Source organism: Onychomys torridus, chromosome 3 (genome assembly GCF_903995425.1).
Source record: "Onychomys torridus chromosome 3, mOncTor1.1, whole genome shotgun sequence".
Classification (NCBI taxonomy): Eukaryota; Metazoa; Chordata; class Mammalia; order Rodentia; family Cricetidae; genus Onychomys; species Onychomys torridus.
In genome coordinates this window covers 152,977,462-152,999,791 of record NC_050445.1, presented here as the reverse complement: position 1 = coordinate 152,999,791, position 22,330 = coordinate 152,977,462, and the positions used below count along the sequence as shown (strand labels likewise).

General features: G+C 38.8%; 1 protein-coding gene across 2 annotated transcripts in view; it reads right to left on the bottom strand.

Annotated features, from left to right (window-relative positions):
• Window positions 1–7,042: 7,042 nt before the first annotated feature.
• The window catches only part of LOC118580465 (solute carrier organic anion transporter family member 1B2-like), a 55,077-nt gene continuing 39,789 nt past the window's right edge, over window positions 7,043–22,330 (bottom strand). For both annotated transcript variants that reach the window (XM_036182204.1, XM_036182205.1), the window contains exons 8-14: window positions 21,032–21,196; window positions 19,502–19,697; window positions 18,326–18,497; window positions 16,748–16,929; window positions 13,335–13,399; window positions 10,027–10,144; window positions 7,043–8,160 (exon numbers count right to left, since the gene is read on the bottom strand). In XM_036182204.1, the coding sequence (XP_036038097.1) occupies window positions 7,944–8,160; window positions 10,027–10,144; window positions 13,335–13,399; window positions 16,748–16,929; window positions 18,326–18,497; window positions 19,502–19,697; window positions 21,032–21,196 (1,115 nt within the window). In that variant the 3' untranslated portion in view covers window positions 7,043–7,943. The remainder of the gene's footprint in view (window positions 8,161–10,026; window positions 10,145–13,334; window positions 13,400–16,747; window positions 16,930–18,325; window positions 18,498–19,501; window positions 19,698–21,031; window positions 21,197–22,330) is intronic.

Below are 22,330 nucleotides of genomic sequence, written 5' to 3'. Positions count from 1 at the left end.
CCAGGTCCATCCCCAGATGGAGGAAAGTACCTTATCAGAAATACCTCTGTACTCTCTAAGAACAGGCTTAAGTGTCCAGACTACCTGTTTGAGAAAGCCTGGCAGATGTGCCAATTAAGCTTAACTTCCTCCTTTCCCAAATCTTACCTCTAGTTCCGGATCTCCCTTTAACTGTCACCAGAGGCATATAGATGTACACAGGTTGCCTAGTGACTGAGCACACTTTCCCCCACCCTACAGAAAAAAACGGCAGATAGCTTGGACAGATAGGAGCCACAGGAAAAAAGATGACAATTTTATTCTCTCCCATTGACCTAGCAACTTACAGATTCTTAACATTTTCTACCAATCACATTTAAGACTATAGTGGAGCACATAAGATCCCTCTTCTTAGATATTACCCAAAGTTAGCCCTTAATTAATTCATTTCTCCATTAGTCACTTCCGTTTGGGGTTGCAAGTGATAATTAACAATTACTGCCCCTCTATGAGATTCTTATCACCCCTCTCTTTGCGCTGGAAGCTTGGTGGTCACTGCCTGAGGAAAATTCTTACCTGCCTTTATGACCCTGTAGAATTCCAGCCTGGTGACCTTGCTAGACCATGGGATTGGTATTTCCTGGGTTTATACCTGGACTCCTGATAGACTTGGGGAGGACTGAGAGATGGAGAACAGAGAGGATTTTGACCAGAGGGTACATGTAGATGAGATGGAAGATGAGGAAGAGTCAGATGGGTAAGAACAAGGTGAAAAGGACCTAGATGAGGCAGAATTAAGATGAGAGAATTAAGATAGAATTTACAGGGAGCGGTAGAGAGAAATCAGGCAAGAAAGGAGCTAGGCATGAGAACAGACCTAAAGTTGTGTATATGGGATGTTATGCCAGAGGAATTAAAGCAAGTGGACTAAAGAGCTCATTGTGCTGATTCTATTTCCCAAAAATAGTCCTTGCCATTTGTAGTTCTCTCTCCTGAGCCCCTGGGATGTATAATATTAAGGCTGGTCCCTCTAATATTGTACAAGAGGCACTCTCCTTCCTACTGAAGTGGTTGGATTAGAATGCCCTAGGGGGCTGTGGGCACAGCTGGAGTCTCTGTTTTTCCCTGGCTGGTGGTTGCAAGTTCTTCTAGAGAGACTAGGCTTAGGCAGAGGAGGTGGTGGTGGCTGAGCGCTCAAGGGCAAAGCAGTGGCAGAGGCAAGGTTGCATCTTGGGAGGGCTGCGGGCCTCTGGGCAGAGAGCCTGGGCTTTGCTCTCGCTGCACAGGGATGGCTTGACTGGCACCCTAGCGCGCGCGCGCGCGCACACACACACACACACACACACACACACACACACACACGCGCGCGCAGGCATGCCCCGCCCTAGCAGACGCTTGTGACAGGCCATTGGCATGGCACTGGGGCTCTTGCTCTGGCAAGGTGGTGGCAGCAGCAGTGCAGGAGCTGCTGACACTAAGGAAGCCTGAGTTCCTAGTGGCAGGGGTGAGGCGGAGCCACACTCTAGGCTGAAGTACAACCAAGCTAGATCAATTTCCACAAGTTTATATTATTCATTATATGGACGATATTTTGCTTGCCCATAAAAACAAAGGAATTTTGCTTGTAGCATACAGACAGCTTCAGCAGGGCCTTGCCCACTCAGGGTTAGTAATTGCCCCAGAGAAAGGGAAAAGACAGCCTCCTTTTCAGTATTTGGGACATATTTTGTATCCTAAATAAATTCAGCCTAAGAAATTGGAAATTAGAAAAAAAAACTTACAAACTTTGAATGATTTTCAAAAATTACTAGGAGATATTCAAGTCTGCAGCCCTATTTGAAGTTGTCTATGGAAGATCTTGAGCCCCTCAGACTCATGGGAAATAGTGATCCCAGTTCCCCTGGGTATCTTACAGATGCTGTTAGCCAGGTGCTGGCTCAGGTGGAGCATACCATTCAACATCAGTAGATATGCTATGTTGGTATGGAAACCATGGAAAACCTATGTGCTTCATATATGACATACTCTAACAGCTGTATTATGGCAAGGTGGGCTATTACTGTGGATATCTGCCTGTTTTCCCAGCCTGAGTGCTGAACCTTATTGTGAAGCAGTAGCTTGTTTAATATAGAAAAGCCAAACAGAATATAGGTGATAGTTTGCTAGAGAACCAGGTGTGGTCAGTGTTCCGTTTACGAAACAAGTTGATTGACTATTTCAAAATAATTATTCTTGGGCAATTGCTTTTTCTCAGTTTTTGGGCCAAACTGATAATCATTTTCCTGCTGATCAACTGTTGCAATTCACCCAAATGCATTCCTTTATATTTCCTAAGGTTGTGATGAAAGATCCTATAAAAGATGCTATGCTAGTTTTTAACCAATGGTTCCTCCAGTGGGAGAGCTGCTTAGGTTACCAATGGAAAAGGTTACATAGTACAAACAATTCCAGCTCCAGCTCAGATAGCAGAATTGAGAGCTGTGACTATGGTTTTCAAGCTTCTTGTAAATAGTTCATTTAATTTGTATACATGTAGTCATTATATTTTCAGGGCCCTTCAAGTTATAGAAATTGTTTCCTGCATTGGAACTAGTAATGGTCAGGTTGGGCTGCTGTATCAGCGAATTCAAGATGCCATTCATAAAGAAAGTTGCCATGCTTTGTGGGTCATGTTTCAGCACATTCCAATCTTCCTGGCCCTTTACCTGACAGTAATGTGTCAGCTGATAAATTAACACAAATGGTCGCCTTGTCCCAGGTAGAATTGGCTCAATAGTCATGTTCCCTTCATCATCAAAATAGCAGAAGTTTAAGAAAAATATTTGGCCTTACTAGGGAATTTGCTCCTCAAATTGTTAACCAATGTGATGTGTGTCCACAGTATTTGCCTGTACCTCACTTTGGGGTAAATCCTCAAGGCCTTCTTTCCAATCATTTATGGCAAATGGATGTTACTCATGTTGCGGAATTTGGTAAATTAAAATATGTAAATGTGACAAGAAATACTTAATCAGGGTTTTGATGGCCACTGTGCAAAATCAGGAAGCCTCTAAGCATGTAATAGCTCATTGCTTAAAATGTTTTTCATATATGGGGATTTCTAAAATTATAAATTGGATAATGGATCAGAATATATTAGTAAAGCATTTCCGCAATTTTGTTCCCAGTTGCAAATTGTGCATAAAACAGGTATTCCTTGTAATCCTCAAGGACAAGGCATCATTGAGTGAGTCCACAGCAATCTCAAGATGCAACTTCAAAAAATTAAGAGGGAGGAGTTAAACCCTCAGTCACTGCATAATGCATTGAATCATACCCTCTTCATTTTGAATTTTTTGAATGTAGATGCCCATGAGCAATCTGCCATGGATAGATTTTGGCATGATGGCAAAAGAGCAAATTTTGCTCAGGTGAAATGGAAGGATCCTTGCATTAGATTCTGGAAGGGTCCCGACCCTGTTTTAATATGGGGTCGAGGGCATGTTTGTGTTTTTTCACAGGGAGGAAATGAAGCTCAATGGCTTCCTGAACACTTGCTACAGTGTGTGGAAGAGAGGAATGCCAGCCCTGATGACACTGTAGGTGCTGATGCTCCCCCAGGGGAATTGGAGACAAATTTGCTGAACCTATGTTCCTGATCCTCCTTTTCTACATCCTGCAGTCTGGGAAGGGAAGAAATGATTCCCAGCTTCCTAATAGACATGCTGCACAAATTTCCCAGACCTCTGTGAGTTCTAATTATTCTGAATCCAGCTGAGGAACACCTATCTGTTTGTAACTGGGTGTTTAGTCATTTATCCACAGTATATCTTGGGATGCAGAGGTCACCTTTGCCAGTATAATGTTTATCTGCTGATTGCCCAGAGGAAAGCCTAGAGAACAGCTGCCTCAGAGATTCCCCCTCAGCCCCCATGAGAAAGAGACTCACTGGAGCAATCGAACACTGGCCTCAAACTCATGGAGATCCACCTGACTCTACTGCCCAAGTGCTGGTATTAAAGATGTGTGCTACCACCACCTAGCCAGAGTCAGCTTTTTAATAAAGCAGAACAGCATAAAATAATACTTCAATATTATCCACACTCAACAGACATCTGAATCTCTGCAAAACTGAATCCAATAATCAGAGGAAGAAGTCCGAGCAAGTTGAGAACACAAAAGGCTTAGAAATAAGAAATTCAAGGCATGAGTCAGATGAGTAGCAGAAGGAGGAACAAGGGTTATGGTCCCCCAGAGGGCTTGCACTGGGGGTGCCTGCATCACCCCTAGGTATGGGGTAATGTAGGTGTGGCAATATCCAGGGTTCAAATGTCAGTGACAGAAGTCAACTGGGAGATACAGTAAGCAGGAAAAAAGACATCCTTCAAAAGCAGAGCAATGGAAATGGGTTGCAAACAGGAGGCCTTAGGACTCTGATGCACCTTCATGATTTAAACAGCAGGCTGCAGTGAGTCAATGAGAGGGACAGAGACAGAGAAAGTTCTAGTCTGCATCCAGCATGGACACAGACAAAAGCAGTCTGGCTCCTAGAAACCCTGAAAGCTTTGTAGCATGAAGCTCAGTGACAATTTGACTGTGCTCAGTCGGGCTCCCATCTTTGCAACAAAACTTGAAAGCACAAATCTGACACAAACAGAATTGTTTTCTGTTACAGAATATTCTCAATTACTTGAAATTGATCTTCAAAATTCATAAAAATTAGTGGCAAAATATCCATTACAAAAGTGTAATAAAAAGAGACCTCTGGTTTCAGTAAGAATGTCTCGCCATGTACTACAATAGAAAAATTGCTGGATAAATGCAATGACCTTAGCAATGAACCGATGTTATCAGGCTGACAGCTAACTCAAATCTTGAAAGAGTTAGATAAGGCAACTTGAACCTCTGCCTAGTAGGGAAATGCTATATTTGGATGGAGATTGTCCAGGTGGGTGTCGTGTGTTCATGTTCATATCTTAATTTTCAAGGTGGTGATGTGGAGAGGTGTGGCTTCATCAAGGTCATTAGGTCACTAGGGTTGCTGCTCTCAGAAGGGACTGTTCCTTTTTAGAAAATCTAGTTCACTCCATTCAGAAAAACTACAAGCCTGGCCCTTTGGTTGCACTGGCTTCCTTCCTCACCATGCGATCTCTTCCACACTTACCCACAGCCCTGTGATGTATTTTGCCACAAGACTCTCATCAGACATTATGCATGAGTAACTTTTTCTGAGGAGCTGTGGACAAATGTCTATTTACCCCCAATAAGACACCAGTGACAGACTAAAGCAACAGTTCCACTGTCTGTCTTGGTGAACCAGCGAGCTTAGAGGACTTTCTTATGGGAGCATGGGTGAAAGGTTAACAGAACTCAGGGTACTTCAAAAGAGCCATTTCACCAAAAGGTTTCAGCCCAGAAAGATTTCTGACTTCCCAGGGTTGATAGATGGAGTCTCTCCTTCAGGTAACATTATACCCTTTACATAGTCCAGCATTTCCCAAGACTATATGAAACTGAAGCAGAAGTTTATACAGCTGTGGTGGACAGGAAGGACAGATGGAAATTCAGGTGAGGGTCTAATAACCAGCCTGCCCTGGTTACATTTTTGTTAACTTTACACAAGCTAGAGTTATGTCAGAGACAAAATCTTAATTGAAAACATGACCCCATCAGATTGGACTGTAGGAAAGCCTATAGGACACTCTTTTGATTAATGATTGATGTGGGAAGGCCAAATCCATTGTGGGTTGTGCCCCAGCTAGTCAAGTAGTCCTGGGGTATATAAGAAAGTAGGTTGAGCAAGCCATGAAGATCAAGGCAGTTAGCAGTTGTTCATTTCAGTTCCTGCCTCTAGGTTCCTACCTGGAATTGCTGCCCTGAATATCCTCAGTTATGGACTAAGGCTTATAAGCTGAAATAAACTGTTCTTTTCTCAAGTTGCTTTCAATTAGTGTGTTATCACAGCAGCAGAAAGTGAACTGACAGTCTTGTCGTGTGTTCCACATTCTAGAACATGCGGGATCATTTCATCCTTTTTCTCTGAAGCTACCCAACATCTCCTCTCTCCCACCACCATGTGGCTACTCATAAACCCTGTGTTTTTCTTTCTTCCTCTCCTCCATCTTCCTCCTTCAGGCAGTCACTGAGATTTATAGCTTGCCTGCCCTGGGTTTTTTCTTTTAAATTCTAATAAAATTGTCAATTAGCTAAACAAACAAACAAAAAACAACAAGCAAACAAAAAAAAACCTATATTTTGTTTTTCTTGGAAAAGAATAATGCTCAGTGACCTAGCCTGTGGGTTTCCCCCCAGATTTCTGTGTCTATGATTAAGAGATCTTTTCCCAATTCCACAGTGGAAGGACAGGTTACCATGTGTAACTTCCAGATCTGTTCCCAGTTACTACCAAAATTCATGTTGTACAACTTTTGTATACTGGCTTCTGATAAAAACTCCTACCACATGAGGGATTATTTAAAGGACTTAATTCAGACAATGTCAGAGACGTTTTGAATCAGAATCTGTGGATCAGGACTATAGTCTTTCATATGTGTAAAAAATAAGAATATATATATGTGTATGTGTGTGTGTGTGTGTGTGTGTGTGTGTGTGTATGTGTGTGACAATTGATTAAAAATTATTTCTTATACCTCATTTGTTTGGACATTTGGTCTACAGAGGTGGGTGTTGTGCAGGAGTTTTATGGAACTTTTAGGAGTTGCAGACTTGCTGAGGGAAATATGTCACTGAGAGAGTGCTTTGAGGTTTTATAGTCTGGCCTCAACTCATATTCAACATGTTTCTGATTCCTGTATGTGGATGAAATGTGATCAACCATTTTCCTGCTCCTGCCACCATGGCCCTCTGCCTATTGCCAAGTCTTTACCACCAGGATGGGCCCTAAATATCTAGAACTGCAAACCAAAATAAAACATTTTCCCTCTGAGGTACTTTTTTGTCAGAGTATTTTTTTACAACAACAGAAAAGTCATTAATGTAATAGGCAATTTTAATGCAAACAAAGTGTTTTAACCTATGACAATAAAGCAAATACAACCTCTACCGTCTGTTATACTAGAACCATTCTCACTAGAAAATACAATATCCCGAGATTTTTGTCTTATTCACTCTACTTCATATCTTGATTTCAGTGAGTATTTATATAATACATACATATATACATACATGTAAGTGTGTATATATCACATCCAAAAGGAAAAAACAGACAAATACAACATTGGTAAATGGTGAACTCTAATATCCTCTAATACACACTGTCTGGCACACACTTGTCTCAGAGAGCTGACAGATGGAGTGACGGCTCATTTACTCAATGTTCTTTGCTTTCGTCAGTCAATGTGTGATTTTCCAATCCATTGTCATGGCTCTTAAAATGCACTGTATGTTAAGTTTTCTGAAAGTCATAGTTTGTAATTTTTAATGTTTCTGTTTTATTCCTCGGTACTATAAGAGCATGTAAAAAGAAGATGCATATGCTGTTAAACACAATTTCAAATTAATAATTCTGCAAAACATACAACTGAACATGGATACCAGAGGATGTTATGTCATGAAGTCCTCCATTAGCAGAGACTTTGGGTGTGAATAGAACTATCCAAACTTTGATTTTTAAAGATACCACGTGTTTTCTCCTTATATAGGCAACCAATTTCTCTCCTTCCTTTGCCCCTCTGCAAATCCTAGCCACTTATTTTATTGAGTTATGTATGCTTATGTGAATATGTTTTCTATTATAAACTAACCAGTTTTGATGCTTTAAATTTGCACAGATCATATACTCCAATCCTAGCCTCAAACGCACACCTCTGCCCTGACAAGGATGCTCCTAGTCCTTCTGATTTGTAGTTTCTTTTCTTTACAAATTCATAGGATTATCCATTATTCATCATATGTAGTGTGGAAATCTTCAATGAAAGGACCAGGAAATTGGTTGGAAGCACAGCAACAGATGTCTTTTGCTTTTCTTAAAGAGGTGTTTCAGTGTATGGTCCACCAGAAGGTACAGAATGGTATCCATTTTTATTTAACAATTCTGGAATTGCTTCATCTGTGACTTTTCCACCATTTTCCAATGTTTTGCTATCTTGTCTTTCATATTTTTTCTTCATGGAATAAATAAGTACAACATATAAAATAAGTGCTGGAGTTTTTAAAGATGTGGCCAAACCTAAGTAGATGGTTCTAGGGAAAAAAATAGGGCAAATATTGTTTTGTATTATATAGTATAGCATTTATCTCAAGTATGTAGATCTTAAAGGCAAAAATTGAAATTATATATAAAAACATTAAACTATAAAGGCAGAAAACAAACAGTTCCAAAATACAAAATGGATTTTGTTCATTGGGCCATAAAGACTTTGAGATTATTTCTAAAGAATTGTCAAGATACAGAAAATAAACTCCAGCTGATTCTAACTTTCTAATGGAAGAGAGAAATATTCAGATCCTTCTCTCCCAAGCCATCATATACCACTCAATGTAAGGAGAAAGTACCAATAAATACATTTGGTTTTCACAGTCCAGATATCCAGGACCACTGAAAGTGAGACTTAGCACATAGCACTATAGAAAGCCACCCTCCCATCTGTGCCTTATACCACAACCTTAAAGGACTATAATAGTCTCTTTACCATAATATTTCATGTCTAATTCTGAAAAAAGAAACAGAAATAACTCAAAAAGGAAGGAAACAATAACCATGGTTTGAAGAGAATGGATTGTCTTCAAACCCAGTCATTGATATGTAGGCATGTTGAGATGATCAGAATGGAAACATGATACTGACAACACCCTACATCCCACCATGGCATTAACTCCATCATGACACCAGGTCCACCATGGCAATACTACCACCATGAAACAAATATCATGACATCAACACTACCATGATATCAACTCCACCATGACACCAATACTATTGGCAGCAATTTGAAACAACAAGAACTCTTATTTGTGGTTGGTGGCAGCATGGTTTGGAAGATAGCTTGACAATGTCTTACAAACTAGAATAAGGGAAGTATGCTGTCTTTCAACACACATCATTTTATATTCATTGGCCATGGAAGCCAGCCGCTGTGGTTCTGCCTCTTTGTAGGGTTCACTTGTATTTTGCTCTTTGGGGGAGCTCAATAGATCAAGAAAACTTCCTTATGACTGTATCATCAATCTAGTTTCTTCTTCTAATTTGTCTTTAGGTGTTGCCTAAAATAATTTCTGTCATGTAGAGTTTTAAAAATACTTTAACATTTTCTGTCACAGTTTTGAGGGGTTGGGTCATTATACAAATATACTTGTATATCCCAAATAGTTTTTTTAAATCTACTTTGAGTAATGTCTGTTCAATAATTAATCAATATTCAAATTTGCAATTAATTCTTTTCTAAGAAATGTTGTTTTACTTTGTTCTTCCAAATTACCATTAAGTTGTCTTCTCTCCACATGAATACTCCTTTTCCCTCTTCATAACACACCCCATGTCCTGCTTCAGAAGGCAGAGCCAATGATATTTGGGGTATGAGCAGAGTTTTTTGGAGATAAAACCATAATTGAGCAAAAATATGTCTGTTTCACTTCAAACTGCATGACTTTGGACAAGTTATTCATTATCTTTGAACCTTCCCATTTCTGTATTTAAGGTGAAAATATAAACATAAATTTACTATTGTTTCTACTAGCATTAAAATGAGATTGTCTGATACAATCCTGCATATGAAGTAAGGGTTGATTAATGATAACATTAATTATTGAATTGAAAACATGGAGCTAAAGAGATTGCTCAGAGATCAAGAACACTGACTACTCTTGCAAGAAACCTGGGTTCTATCCCCAGAATTCACATGCTGGGTCACAAACATCTATAATTCCAGTTCTAGAAAACCTGACTTCACATGATCTCTGATGGCACTACACACATGTGGTGCACTCACATACATGTAGGTAAACACACTTATACACATTAAAAAAAAAACTTTAAAAAATGACACCAGTTAGCAGTTAGTATAGTCAAAAGATACAATCAGTTGATGAAGTGTATTTATGACAACTCACCCAAACGCTTGAGAGTTGTATGCCCTACAGGCCCCTCGTGCTCCACAGCTGGTGACAGACCACTTCACACACGTTCGGTCAATTAAGGCCCCAAAATAGACTGGAGCTAAAATTCCTCCTACAACACGAGAGGAAAAGCTGTCAACCCAAGATACACGCTTCAAATGTAACTAGGAGGTGTATCACATTGATAAATTATGAAGAAAGTAACAGTTGAAAACCTTATAGAAAAATTACATTGTTTCTGCTTTAATATGTGAAAGAATTAATGTTAGTAGATTTCTCAAAAGATTGTACCATAGAGTAACATCATAAAATAAACATCTTTTATCTAGCCCTATTCTTCCAACATACATAAGGAAGAAAGAATTCTATCTGCCTGTAAATTCTGTTCTTGCAACACAAATTAGCTGAAAGTTAGTGAAAGGGAGGGTGCTGTTAGTAGAACATGGCCACATGCCATTTCTTTCTTCATCAGAATTATCTGGATTAATTGAAATAGAATTTTAACTTTAGCATTAGTGGAAATAGTATTTATCAAAATCCTACAAAGGTAGGAGCTTATTCAACCTTTTTTAAAATTTATTTTATTTTATTTTAGCTTTAAACAATTTAGTAAACTAACAGGCTGGAGAGATGGGTCAATGGTTTAGAGCAATTACTGCTCTTGAAAGCATCAGTGTTCAATTCCCTGAATCTACATCAGGGAAGTCACTGCCTGTACCTCTAGTTCCGGGAGATCTAATTACCTCTTCTGGACCCCATGTGCATGTATGCAGGTGGTGCACATACAGAAAAACATACATACGCCATTACACATAAATAAAGCTAACTAGCTAAGCAAACAAAAAAAGTTTAAAGGTGAAAAAAGAAAACTAAAAATGGAATTCTTGTATCAGGAATCTCTTCCCAGAGAAGTCGAGGCCCAGAATCTCCTGACATGGGATGTTGGCTTCTAGGTCCAGACTCCACCTCCTCTTTTATGGTGTCATCTGATTCCATGACCTGACATTTTCTTCCCTCTGATTTTGTATATGCTTAAATATCTTTTGATGTGTCCTGAGCAGTTCAACTTGGGCCCTTGTGGGTAAATTTTGTTTTTGTGTCTTCTGATTTCAAAGTTTCAATAGCTTACCTAAACTAGTTTTTGTTGTGCAAAATACAAAGGTTTCTCTAGAGCACATGTGTAGTACAGCGACACAACTGTTTCTTACTGATATTTTAATCAATTCTGAGATTGACTCAGTTTTTTAACTGGCCCCAGATTGGAGGGACGTATTTGTAGAGGTCTCACTCAAAAGCTCTTTGGTTCTTTTTCTTAGGTATTTTGATGAACAAATCTCAAATTTTGTCATGTAAGAAAGTGATTCATACATCACAATTTTGCTGACTTCAATTTTAAAATTACTCTATTTTCATTCTTATTGATTTATTTTTAACTAATTTTTATGTTTATATCTGTGCATGTTTATGAGTACAGTGCCACAAAGGCCAGAAAAGGGCATCTATTCCCCAGAGTTCAAGTTGCAGGCAGTTGTAAACCACTTGATATGATGGTAGGAACTGAACTCTGAACCTCCAAGAACAGCACATGCCATCAGCTACTGAATGAGATGTCACTACAGCTCCTGTTTCCACTTTTCGCAGAGTGAGTAGTTGACAATGGCTTGATAACAGAAGCCAATGAGGCAAACAAAAACTGGTCTGAGGAACCGGGTTAGTACTTCGTGTTTCAAAAAATTGGGGCCATCCTTTGAGAAATGAAAAATATATATCAATAATGCATGATTCCTGTGGTTTGATACTAGTGTTAATGGACTTGCTGAACTAAATATTTTAGCTAAGGAACCTGGTGCTGGTCATTATTAGAATTTACTATTTTCCAGTAAGTTTTTTTTCAAGTAACTTATTCAGTTTAGTATACCGTAGAGATGCTTCATAGCGTTAGTCATATTGTCCTGAAGACAGTTGTCTGTGAATTAAAAGTGTAGTGTTTGGTGTATGTTTTCCTCATAGAGACGTTTTAGTTTGATGAAGCCACATATTGGAAATATCATTATTCAATGGCATATTGGCAAGTAATGGCAAGTTCCCTTTTCTTTATGTTTTATGATGTTATAAGAATTTCTTTTATTCTCCAAGTCTCTCCTTAGCATATCAGGAGGCATGCTAACCACACAACACAGGTTTGGGAGACAGAAGTATGGACTTTCATTTGGGTTTGGAAGTGGGGGGCTGTTGGTACATATAGAAGCTTCCAGCTTGGAGATGCACAGAGAACTACCAAGAGGCCCTCCCACCTACCCCACCTACCTCCTTACCCACTTATAATTCCTTTTTTCCACTTTGAGGACCCAAGGTATTATCTCCTATGTAAGTCTTGAACAGTTTCTCTCCATCGTCATCAGCCAGGGTTGTTTCTTTTTTTTCCATCTGCAAAGGTGCTGGGGGTAGACCCCTTCTGCCTCTTTTGCTGATGTTTAAACTTACCTTTGCATCAGTATTTGCTTCTAATTAGCTCTCTACTCCATCCGTAGGTGATTGATTTTCCTTTTTCCCCCTATTTATTTACATATAAGCATTCAGTGACTGCAAGTCTTACAGAAGTTGTGAAAGTGACAACAGACATCTAGGGGCAAGTGGGGATAAGGGAAGAAGATACTTCCTTAAATCTCTGTCAACTGCATCTTTTGAATATTTAGGAATTTTGAGCCTAGGGTTCTTATTTTGACATAGAAACCACAATTTCTTGAGTTTGCTTTCAGTTAAAGTCTTCTGTTCATCCAAGATGATCATGGGTTCCAGAGCATGGGTTCTCTTTTCCTTTTGCATGCTGAGTTGCTGATAAAAGCCTCCAGAACCTCCAGAACCAGGCAGTGGGATCCGGGCCACCATCTTCAGTTTCTCTTCTGCACAGACTCAAGTTCCCAACGTTGCCGAGTCACACGAGGCATGACCTAAAAATGTCATGTGTGGAGATGGGCATGACCTAAAAATGTCATGTGTGGAGATGGCCCCTGCTCTGCCCTCCTGAAAGAAGCACTCTTCAATGCAAAGGACTCTGGGAATCCAGTCCCTGTGATAACATCCTACAGACAGGATAATCCTTTTGTCAGCCCTAACTTTGCAGTTAGCTCATCAATTCTTTCAGCTCACTGGGGTTCTTCCATCTCCTGCTACTTTCATTTACTAGAAATAGAAAGGGTTTTTAGGTCTTTAAACTTACCTTAGAACTGGAACTTGTTTATGTTCAGGTTTTTAAGCTTGGCATGAATATTTACTACCTAGATTTGACATGTTTACCATACCTAGTGCACGTATAACCAGCGAGTGGAAACCCATTGCAAGCGATTTCAATTCAGGGTGGACAGTCCTGCAATAAGATAAAAGCACAGAAACATTTAAACACGTCTTAAAAATGCTAAGTTAAATTTAACCTTGAAATGCTTGTTGGTGATATTTTTCTTTATGGTTGCACTGAAACCCTCAAGGGAATGGCCCATATGTTATAAAGGTATCATTCTGAGCTCCATGAGAGGTAAGTAGCTCAATGATAAAGATTACTCTAATTAACTAATTTTCTGTGCTATGATTTCAAGGGAGTTCAGCAACCATTTTACTTAATTAAAAGATTATATTGAGACTCTGTAGCCCAGGGTGACCTTGAACTCACAGCAAACCTCCTGCTTCAGCCTCCTAAAGTGCTGAGCTTACAGATGTAAATAACTAAATTAGGTTGCTTTTTTATGCTTTCTTCTGTAAAAACACCATGAAAATATATGCAGTAAGGTTTATTATGTCTACAAAGACATTGATTTCCTATGGTCCATTCAGCCCAGTTCCTAGAAAAAGACCAGGTGCTTACATCTAGATATAGGTCTCAGCACACACTCTGCTTCCTTATTTTTATTATCAATGTTAAGAGAGAAGTCTACTAATGTGGTAACACAAATGATATCATATAACCAGAAGAGTCAAGAAAGATATGTATTCTGGACTATCCTGTATATAGCTGTTATGTTAAAGGTAGAGAACATGTTATCACCATGCTCAGTAATACACTCAGGGCTGGAGAAATGGCATAACATTAAGTCTTTGCTGTGCCTGTGGAGGGCCAGATTTCAGGAGGGTGCTTAGCTTGCAGGAGAATGGGGAGGACTTTGCTGACAGAATTAATGTTTGATGGAAAATAGGCTAGACATCCAACAACTTAATTGGAATGATATCTGTGTGACAGAATGATGTACATGTACAGCCACACACTCTTCCACATTTATACAAATGATACCCACACATAGCCAAATGCTTGTGCTCCAGCTGCATGCACACTCACTGGTGTACTTACTTGTGTGAACACTGACACACACACACATTCACACATTACAGATTTGGCTATCTGTCGTTAAGCATAATTCCTACCTCACTTCTCATATGGTACACCTCAGTATTGTGTGAACACCTCTAAACAATGTAATAGAAGCCCAAGAATCTAGATGTTTTTCTAAATTAATCAATCACTGAACAATTTGTGCTTGAGAGAACAAATGAAATCTAAATTCATTCTCTGCTACTCTCTTTCATGACAGTTAGATACCAGGACTCATTGTTTCAGGAGATGACTTCTAAGTGAGATACAAGAACCCTAAGTAGATAGGCAGCTCAGGAAGGTGATGCCAGTTTTACTATTTGTGAAAGATAAAGCTCTCTCCATTTCCTGGCTGATCCACATCCTTAAATTTAAGTTTAAAAAGTTCTGAAACAGTCTTTTTGGGACATTTGGGATTAATAATTTTATTCATCCTAAATCCCTGAGTTTTGAGGAGACTTTGTGCAACTTAGTGTATCTTTAGTAAATAAGGAATGCTCTCCTTCTAAGTAGACTATATTATACATTAGGTGAGTTGATCCTGTGGAATAGCTCAATGTAATATGGGGTCAGAGTAGAATTTAAACAATGCAGGTGTTATTTAAATGTCTATCCTCATTTCAACATGAATTAAAACCTCTTCTCTCCTTCCTCTTTGGCCTTTAGGAAATTTTAATAAACACATAGATTAAAGGTATAAACATATTAACTCAGGGCACCATACTTAGATTAATACATTTTTAAAATCCACACACAAATTGTACATGTGTTTAATTTTAGGTGTGGCTGAGTGATGAACTTGATCAAATGGAGTTTGTGTTACCTGCTCTCTTCCCAACCCTCCCATCTCACTTGTCCCACACACTCTTCTCTACACTTCCTGCCAATCCACTACCTTTCCTCTCCTAATACTTTAGATCTTTGCATGTCAGGGTTTAAAACCTAAACCCATTTCCCTCCTAAAGCCTTCATCTGGCCACTTTTTTAGATCATGGAATCAAACTGCACTTTTTTTTTTTATTTGTATCTTTGAGACAATCACAGTTCCTGGCTTATCTTAAACTAGGTTCCTTTTTCCTTATCTTCATAGCAATACTTCCTTTACAGTGTTAGGGTCATTTTACAATTATATGCTTGTAATAGTGATAATTTGTTTCATGATGGTCTTTGCTGTTGTACTTTGGGATATATGGCCACAAGAACTTATCTGTTAACTTACCTTCTGATATTCTTCAAGCACATTATTTTACCTAAATATGTGTCTAAAAAATGAATGAATCAACTATTTTCAAGTATTTTTCTTTTGCCTCTATGCTATTATTTAAGAGTGGATCAAAAGTTATTCTGTGGACAAATTAAAACTTTTGAAATAATATTTTTAAATTTTGAAATGATATGTTTTTATTTATTTATATGTACATCTCTCTCTGTGTGTTTTGGTGCCCTAAGAGCCCAGAAGATAGTGACAGAGCCTATTGAGCTGGAGTTACAGGTGGTTGTGAGCTACTTGAGGTGGATGCTGAGACTTGAAATAAGGGCCTCTTAAAGAGCAGCAAGTGCTTTTTATTGATAAGTCATCTTTCCATCATGGAAATGTTATTATTGACTGAAGTTTAAGTTTGTCAGGTTTCCAAAAGATTTCTTTTATTAAGATCACTAAACAGTCATCAAGACAGAATGGAACTGACCACAGAAGTTCTTGTAAAATCAAAGAGAGGCTCTTGCAATTAAGAAAATTGCCAATAATCCTATATTTTAAATGTCTCAGCAAGATGAGAGTTCATGGAACCTAGATTTACTAATGAAAGAAGCATACACAAAATTACTATATGAGAGTTCATGGAACCTAGATTTACTAATGAAAGAAGCATACACAAAATTACTATTATAGTGTTGAACTAATAAAATAATCACGAGAATATGTGCTCTTGGATAATTAAAATGGTTCAACATATGAGCTTATGTCACAAATATAAGACAGTAGACATAAGCAAGTATATTTATATCCTAATATACATGCCTTAGCAATTCATACTCAGACTGGGAGGAAGCTCAGTCAGTAGATCTCTTGCCTTATAAATGTAAGGATCTGAGTTTGGGTCCCCAGAACTTCTCTGCATTCCCATCTGTGATTGGAGAGGTGACCAGCAAGTTTTTGAAAGTCAGAGGCAGCTGACCTGATTTCCTTGGTTGGAATAGAAGGTACTTGACTGATGCCAGAGATAATTATTTGAGCTGTAAATGGGCACCCACACATGTATCAGCTCCCACATGTACACCCCACACAGAAGTACACACACATGCACACACACACACACACACACACAAAAAAAAAAAAAAACGAAGTATACTCACTTTATCAGAATCAAGATTAAAGAGGTACTACCCAGTGCAATAAAGAAAGAAGTAAAGACTTGAAAAGTCATATAAAAGTAGTAGTTGGTTTTGCACTTGTCTCTTGGGCATTCACCCAAATGGGCTGAATGATTGCTGTTCTGGAAACCAGAGTCTCTGATACAACTGCATTCATAGAATACCTAAAAGACAGATTTGAAATGTTACAGAATATGTTCGCAAAACATGAAAGTTCATTAAATATGTACCATTATATTTTCAATAGTTTATTCCATTCATGAAAAGTGTTTACAGTTTAAAAACTTCTACAAAAACATAGTTGTTAAATAACTGAAAGACCACATAATTCTCCATATTTATTTCAGGACAAGAACATTTAATTTGCTCCTAATAATTCACCTCCAATGTCAAAGTCATGAAGGAATTGAAGGAAATACTGCTTGAAACTGTTCATAATTTCCTCATTCTGACATGTTCTTTTCCATAGTCATCTTTCTCACACTTTTACGTTCTGTATTACCTTCACTTACTCTCCTAAAACTCCTGCTGGGAATCAGCCACATTCCTTGAGGAAAGGTTGCCCAGAGACTATAGGCATTGTTTCAGTGGGGCCAAATTCTGAAATGAGAACCACCTGCACCTGCTCTGAAATGAGCCACACAGGGTGTATGGGAATCAAGGATCCTGACAAATGTGGCAGTGCATGTCTATAATTCCAGAACTTAAGAAGCTGAGGCAAGGGAATTCTGTGTGCAAGGGTAGCCTTGGCTACATACCATGATCCTGTCCCAAAAACATTAAATCATAACTGGTTGTATAGCCACTGTTTGAACTGGGGAAAGGAAAAGGAGGTAACTGCCTCACTTTCTGAGATTTTGAACAGATTAGCAGTATGTGCAACACCATGAATGATTTTCATGCGTGGGAGTCAGCAGTTGAGTGAGGATAACTCATAGTTTGTAGGGAAAGGGATGTTTTGAACAAAAAGCAAAGTGGCATGGTATCAGATATATTAGACATATGTGAAAGGGATACTAGATTATCTGGGTAGAAGTGCTAGTTTTGGGGAATTCAGAACTGACAGGTGAGAACTGGACAGTTGGTAAGCATGAAGTCAGTCTTGTTTCTCAGAGAGCCAAAAAGGAAGAGACCAGAATTAGATTCATAAAATTCTGTAGAATATTGTGTATTTTGTCTGTGTGCTGATTTAAGATTCATCCTTAACATCTAAAGTTTAAGTAATTCTCACTGATGACAGTTAGATGCTTGAGTCAGAAAAGTGCTTTCTGAAACCTTAAGTTTATGTTAAGGCAATGTTCTGACTCTTGAAAATGAAAATTTGAAAGTTGAATAATTTCATATTAGAATTCAAGGAACAGAAAAGTCTGATGGTGTATCAAGCAGGATTTCACGTGGAGATTTGTTAATCTCCCAGCCTTTACAACAGTAGATCATATAGGACCTTATTTTTATATCTTTTTCCCAGAGATCTTAGCTCTAGAAAGATTTGATAAGTAACTGTGAGATCTATACTGCAGTTATGAGCAAGGGAAGGTGAAAAAATGAAAACATACTCACTGTATTACTGTGGTTCTTATCACCACTAAAATATTTGCATCCTGCCAGGCAAGGTGAAATGTAAGTCACTCCATTCTTCCCGCAGATGGGTTCCCATTGGTTTTTATCACAACTGCAGTCTGAATTGCAATATGAAAGTGGTACATCTATGTGAGAGTCCACTGAGTTCATTCTGGAGATACATGATGAGAGACATGTCAGAGAGAGACAGAGATGGAGTGAGAAGGACAGAGGGAAGGAAGGAAAGAGTAAAAACAATATAGAAGAAAAGGAAAAGGGGAGGAAGAAGAAGAGAAGGGTAGCAAGAGAGAAAATGTAGGGAATGAGGAAGCCTGTGCTGAGAAGAAGAAAATGAGGTTAGGGTACAGGAAGGGAATGGAGAGGAAGGAAATGGCTAGTGAGCCTGAAAACTCTTATCCAAGAGAGAACTGATGAGAAACCTGTGCTGTTACTGGTGTGTGAGCTCACTTAAGCTGCTAGCTACAGTTAGATGATAAGCTGCACAGGAGACTCCAGGACTTGGCCTTAGGTCAGCTAAAGTGCCAGGACGATTTTTCTTTGTGTAGTAACAGTGGGACAGCAAAGGTACAGTTGCACTTGGTGTATCCTGATGTCTAATTCCAATGGGACAGTAGCATTGCCAGTTCATAGAGCATGGGAATCCAGTTCAGTGTGAGGAATTGGTCTCTTGTACAGGTGTCTGCTAAAATGAACTCTAGATGAAGATTGTACAACCATGGCTGTGAAAGTTGACTAACATCTACACTCACAACCTAGCCAAAAAGCAGTGGTGAAGACCAAGAGTTTGAGTCTAAGACTCCAAATTTGAGTCCACGAGAGATAGCAAGGTAATATCCAGGTGTTGCTGGCTGTATATACCATTTATCTGTTTAAGGGGGAAAAGGTACCCATGGCACATTGTAAACACTCTAACAATGGCATGATCACCACGACCCAATTTTTCTTTAAAGTAGAAATAAAAACTGATTTTGTGAGATCTCAAAAAGGGATTGTTTGGGGAACTTATAAATTGTAATTCTTATTAACTTATTAACTAAATTCTTACCAACTGTCTAACTAAAGTTTATTAGAAACTATTTTCATCCCTATTTTTCTCACACACAGTCTTCTAATCAGTCAACACATCATTCTGTTTGTAAAATGATATATACAAACCCATCGTAGGTCAAGGTAAGGCCAGCAAATGGTTTGTTTTCACAGATTTGAGAAAAATATAATAGCTGAAACACATAGGCTACTGAGGAGGTGAAAAATGCGAACTTAGCAATTCCAACCAGGGTCAGTTTGAACTTTGTAACAATATATCCTCCTAAAAACATTCCGGTTGCCATAGTAGGTAGAGTTATAACTCCTGAAAATAAGAGGAAAATGTTATCATTACACAAGCAAGGTTTATCTGTTGTCTTTACATATGAAATACATGGTGGCGCACGCCTGTAATCCCAGCACTCGGGAGGCAGAGCCTGGTGGATCTCTGTGAGTTCCAGGCCAGCCTGGGCTACCAAGTGAGTTCCAGGAAAGGCTCAAAGCTACACAGAGAAACCCTGTCTCGAAAAACCAAACCAAAACAACAACAACAAAAAAAAAACATATGAAATACAATGTGTCTACATAAACCCTTCATTTTTGTTGCTTCTTAAGTAGATGTGAATGACCAGAATAAAGATGGAAGAACGTGCTCTATGTGGAAAAATAAAAAATAATGTCTTCCTACCAAAAAGAAGGGCCTCATTTCCTGGTAACAGAACTCAGATGATGCCTTTGAACATGTGAATTTTGTGAGGGACACCCCACCCTAGAAATCAATAATGACAATGTATTTAACTTCAGCATCTAAAATCTTTTTTAAAGATTGGAATTATTTCATTATTTACTTATGTAGATGCATGTGTGTGTCTACATGGGGGGGGTGGATGTGGGTGCAGGTGTGCAGGGGCCAACTTCACTGCACCATGTGTCAGTTCCAAAGAGAACTCTAATTCCCCAAACTCCAAAAGGCGATCTAAATACCCAGAAATGGGCTCAGCCTGGACTATAGGAGGGTTTCTGGTGATTAGATAAAAGCCAGCATTCCTCAGAAACTTGTGAAGCTGGTTCCCCTCTACCAAGGGGAGTCATTTCTCTTATCACTGGCAGAAGAGAGATATGGCTGGCTACATGTAACATCTACTAGCATACCAAAGCTCACACTGGCATCCAGGCTCCCTGGGTATCACAACTACCTGTTGTACATTTCAAAGTCCATGCTAGTCCTTGCCCTTTTCACCTCATCTCCTACCCTAAACTTCCTCTGGCTCATAGTCTGTTCCCCAAGCTACTCATGCTCCTTATTGTTGATATGTTCTCACCTTTCCTCTGCTTCCTTCCTCCTCTTCCTCCTCCCTCTCTCTCCTCCCTCTCTCTGTCTCCCCCTCTCTGTGTTGTCCCCCTGTTTTTCTCACCATGTTTTCTCTATTCTTTATCCCCTGGCATTTTCACCTCTCCATAGACAGCCCTGGCCAGGTCCAGTCAGCTGGCCATATTCAATCTACTTCTTTCTCTCTGTGCTCTGGACACTTCCAGATGCCTTTGGCTATTCTCTCCTATATGTACAACAAAAACCTTCTGCTTAACTATACCATGGAGCAGTCATGTCATCAGTTTACACATCATCTCTGAAGCAAACTAGGAAACAGTCTGCCTTACCTAATGCAAAGTTGGCCTCAGATGCTGACTGGCCGAACTGTTGCTCTACAAACTTGAAGATGTAAGTAAAGGAGCCAATAAAGCTGCTGATTTGTAGTAATGTTAATGTCACAAATATAACATACAGGTGGTTGGTTAGGATGCTTTTCAGAGACCGTAGAAAACCTTGAAATAACAAGAGTGAAACAAACATTGTAATACAACTTAAACATTCCTTACATCCTAATCTACTTATTATAAGTGTGAGTTAAAATTATAAATAAATAAAACAGAAAGTTAGAGATTGCTCTTAAATCTTGCTCTAATCAGATTTTTCAGTCTGTTTCTTCAATAATTTCAATATTTATATTATATATTTGGTTAATCATTTTTCATCAAAATTAATTTTTTGCCTCTTCTAATTTGTGATTTGCTTTGTTCAATGGCTACTTGACAGTCAACTACACTCTTAGACTTTCATAGCTATCAATCCACTTACTTGTTCATTCAACAAATGTTTGGTTTTGAATTGGGTACCAGGAAATATTCTGAAATATGAATCTTGTATGTGATGGTTCCTATTCATCAGAATGTAATAATGTGATTTTTATGTCAATGAAGCAATTGGTTGAACAGAAATTTAAATAATCTGTGGCCATAGGAATAAGAACACTGATGTTCAAAAATTGTAAGCATGAATTTACAATGAGGATTCCAACTTTGTTTCCTGGAACGCAGCTTTTTCCATAAGATACTGCTGTAGCTGAATCTTAAAGAATCTTATTAATAAAAACAAACCTGAAGCCAGGTATTGGGATGAATGCTGGAAGATCAGAGAAGAAGAATAAGCCACAGCTACCTCACCTCCCCAGTTCCTCAGCTCATCCTATTTCCTCAGACTGGAAGCTTTTTGAGTCCTCATCAAAATAGATCTAAGCTGAACTGTGCTGCTCAAAACCTGAAAGCTTAACCTGCCAAAAGCTTCTAGTTCCTGATTTTCATGCCTTATATACCTTTCTGCTGGGATTAAAGGCATGTGTCACCATGCCTGGCTGTTTCCAATGTGGGCTTGAACTCATAGAGATCCAGAGGGATTTCTGTCTCTGGAATGGGAGGATTAAAGGTGTGTGCTACCACTGTCTAACCTCTATGTTTAATATTGTGGTTGTTCTGTCTCTGACCCCAGATAAATTTATTAGGATGCACAATATTTTGGGGAACACAATACCACCACATACTGCTCCAGAAAATATGGTGGCATTTAAGCCACTGATAAAAGCCATAGGATAAAACAAAAAGAAGCAGAGGATGATAATTAGT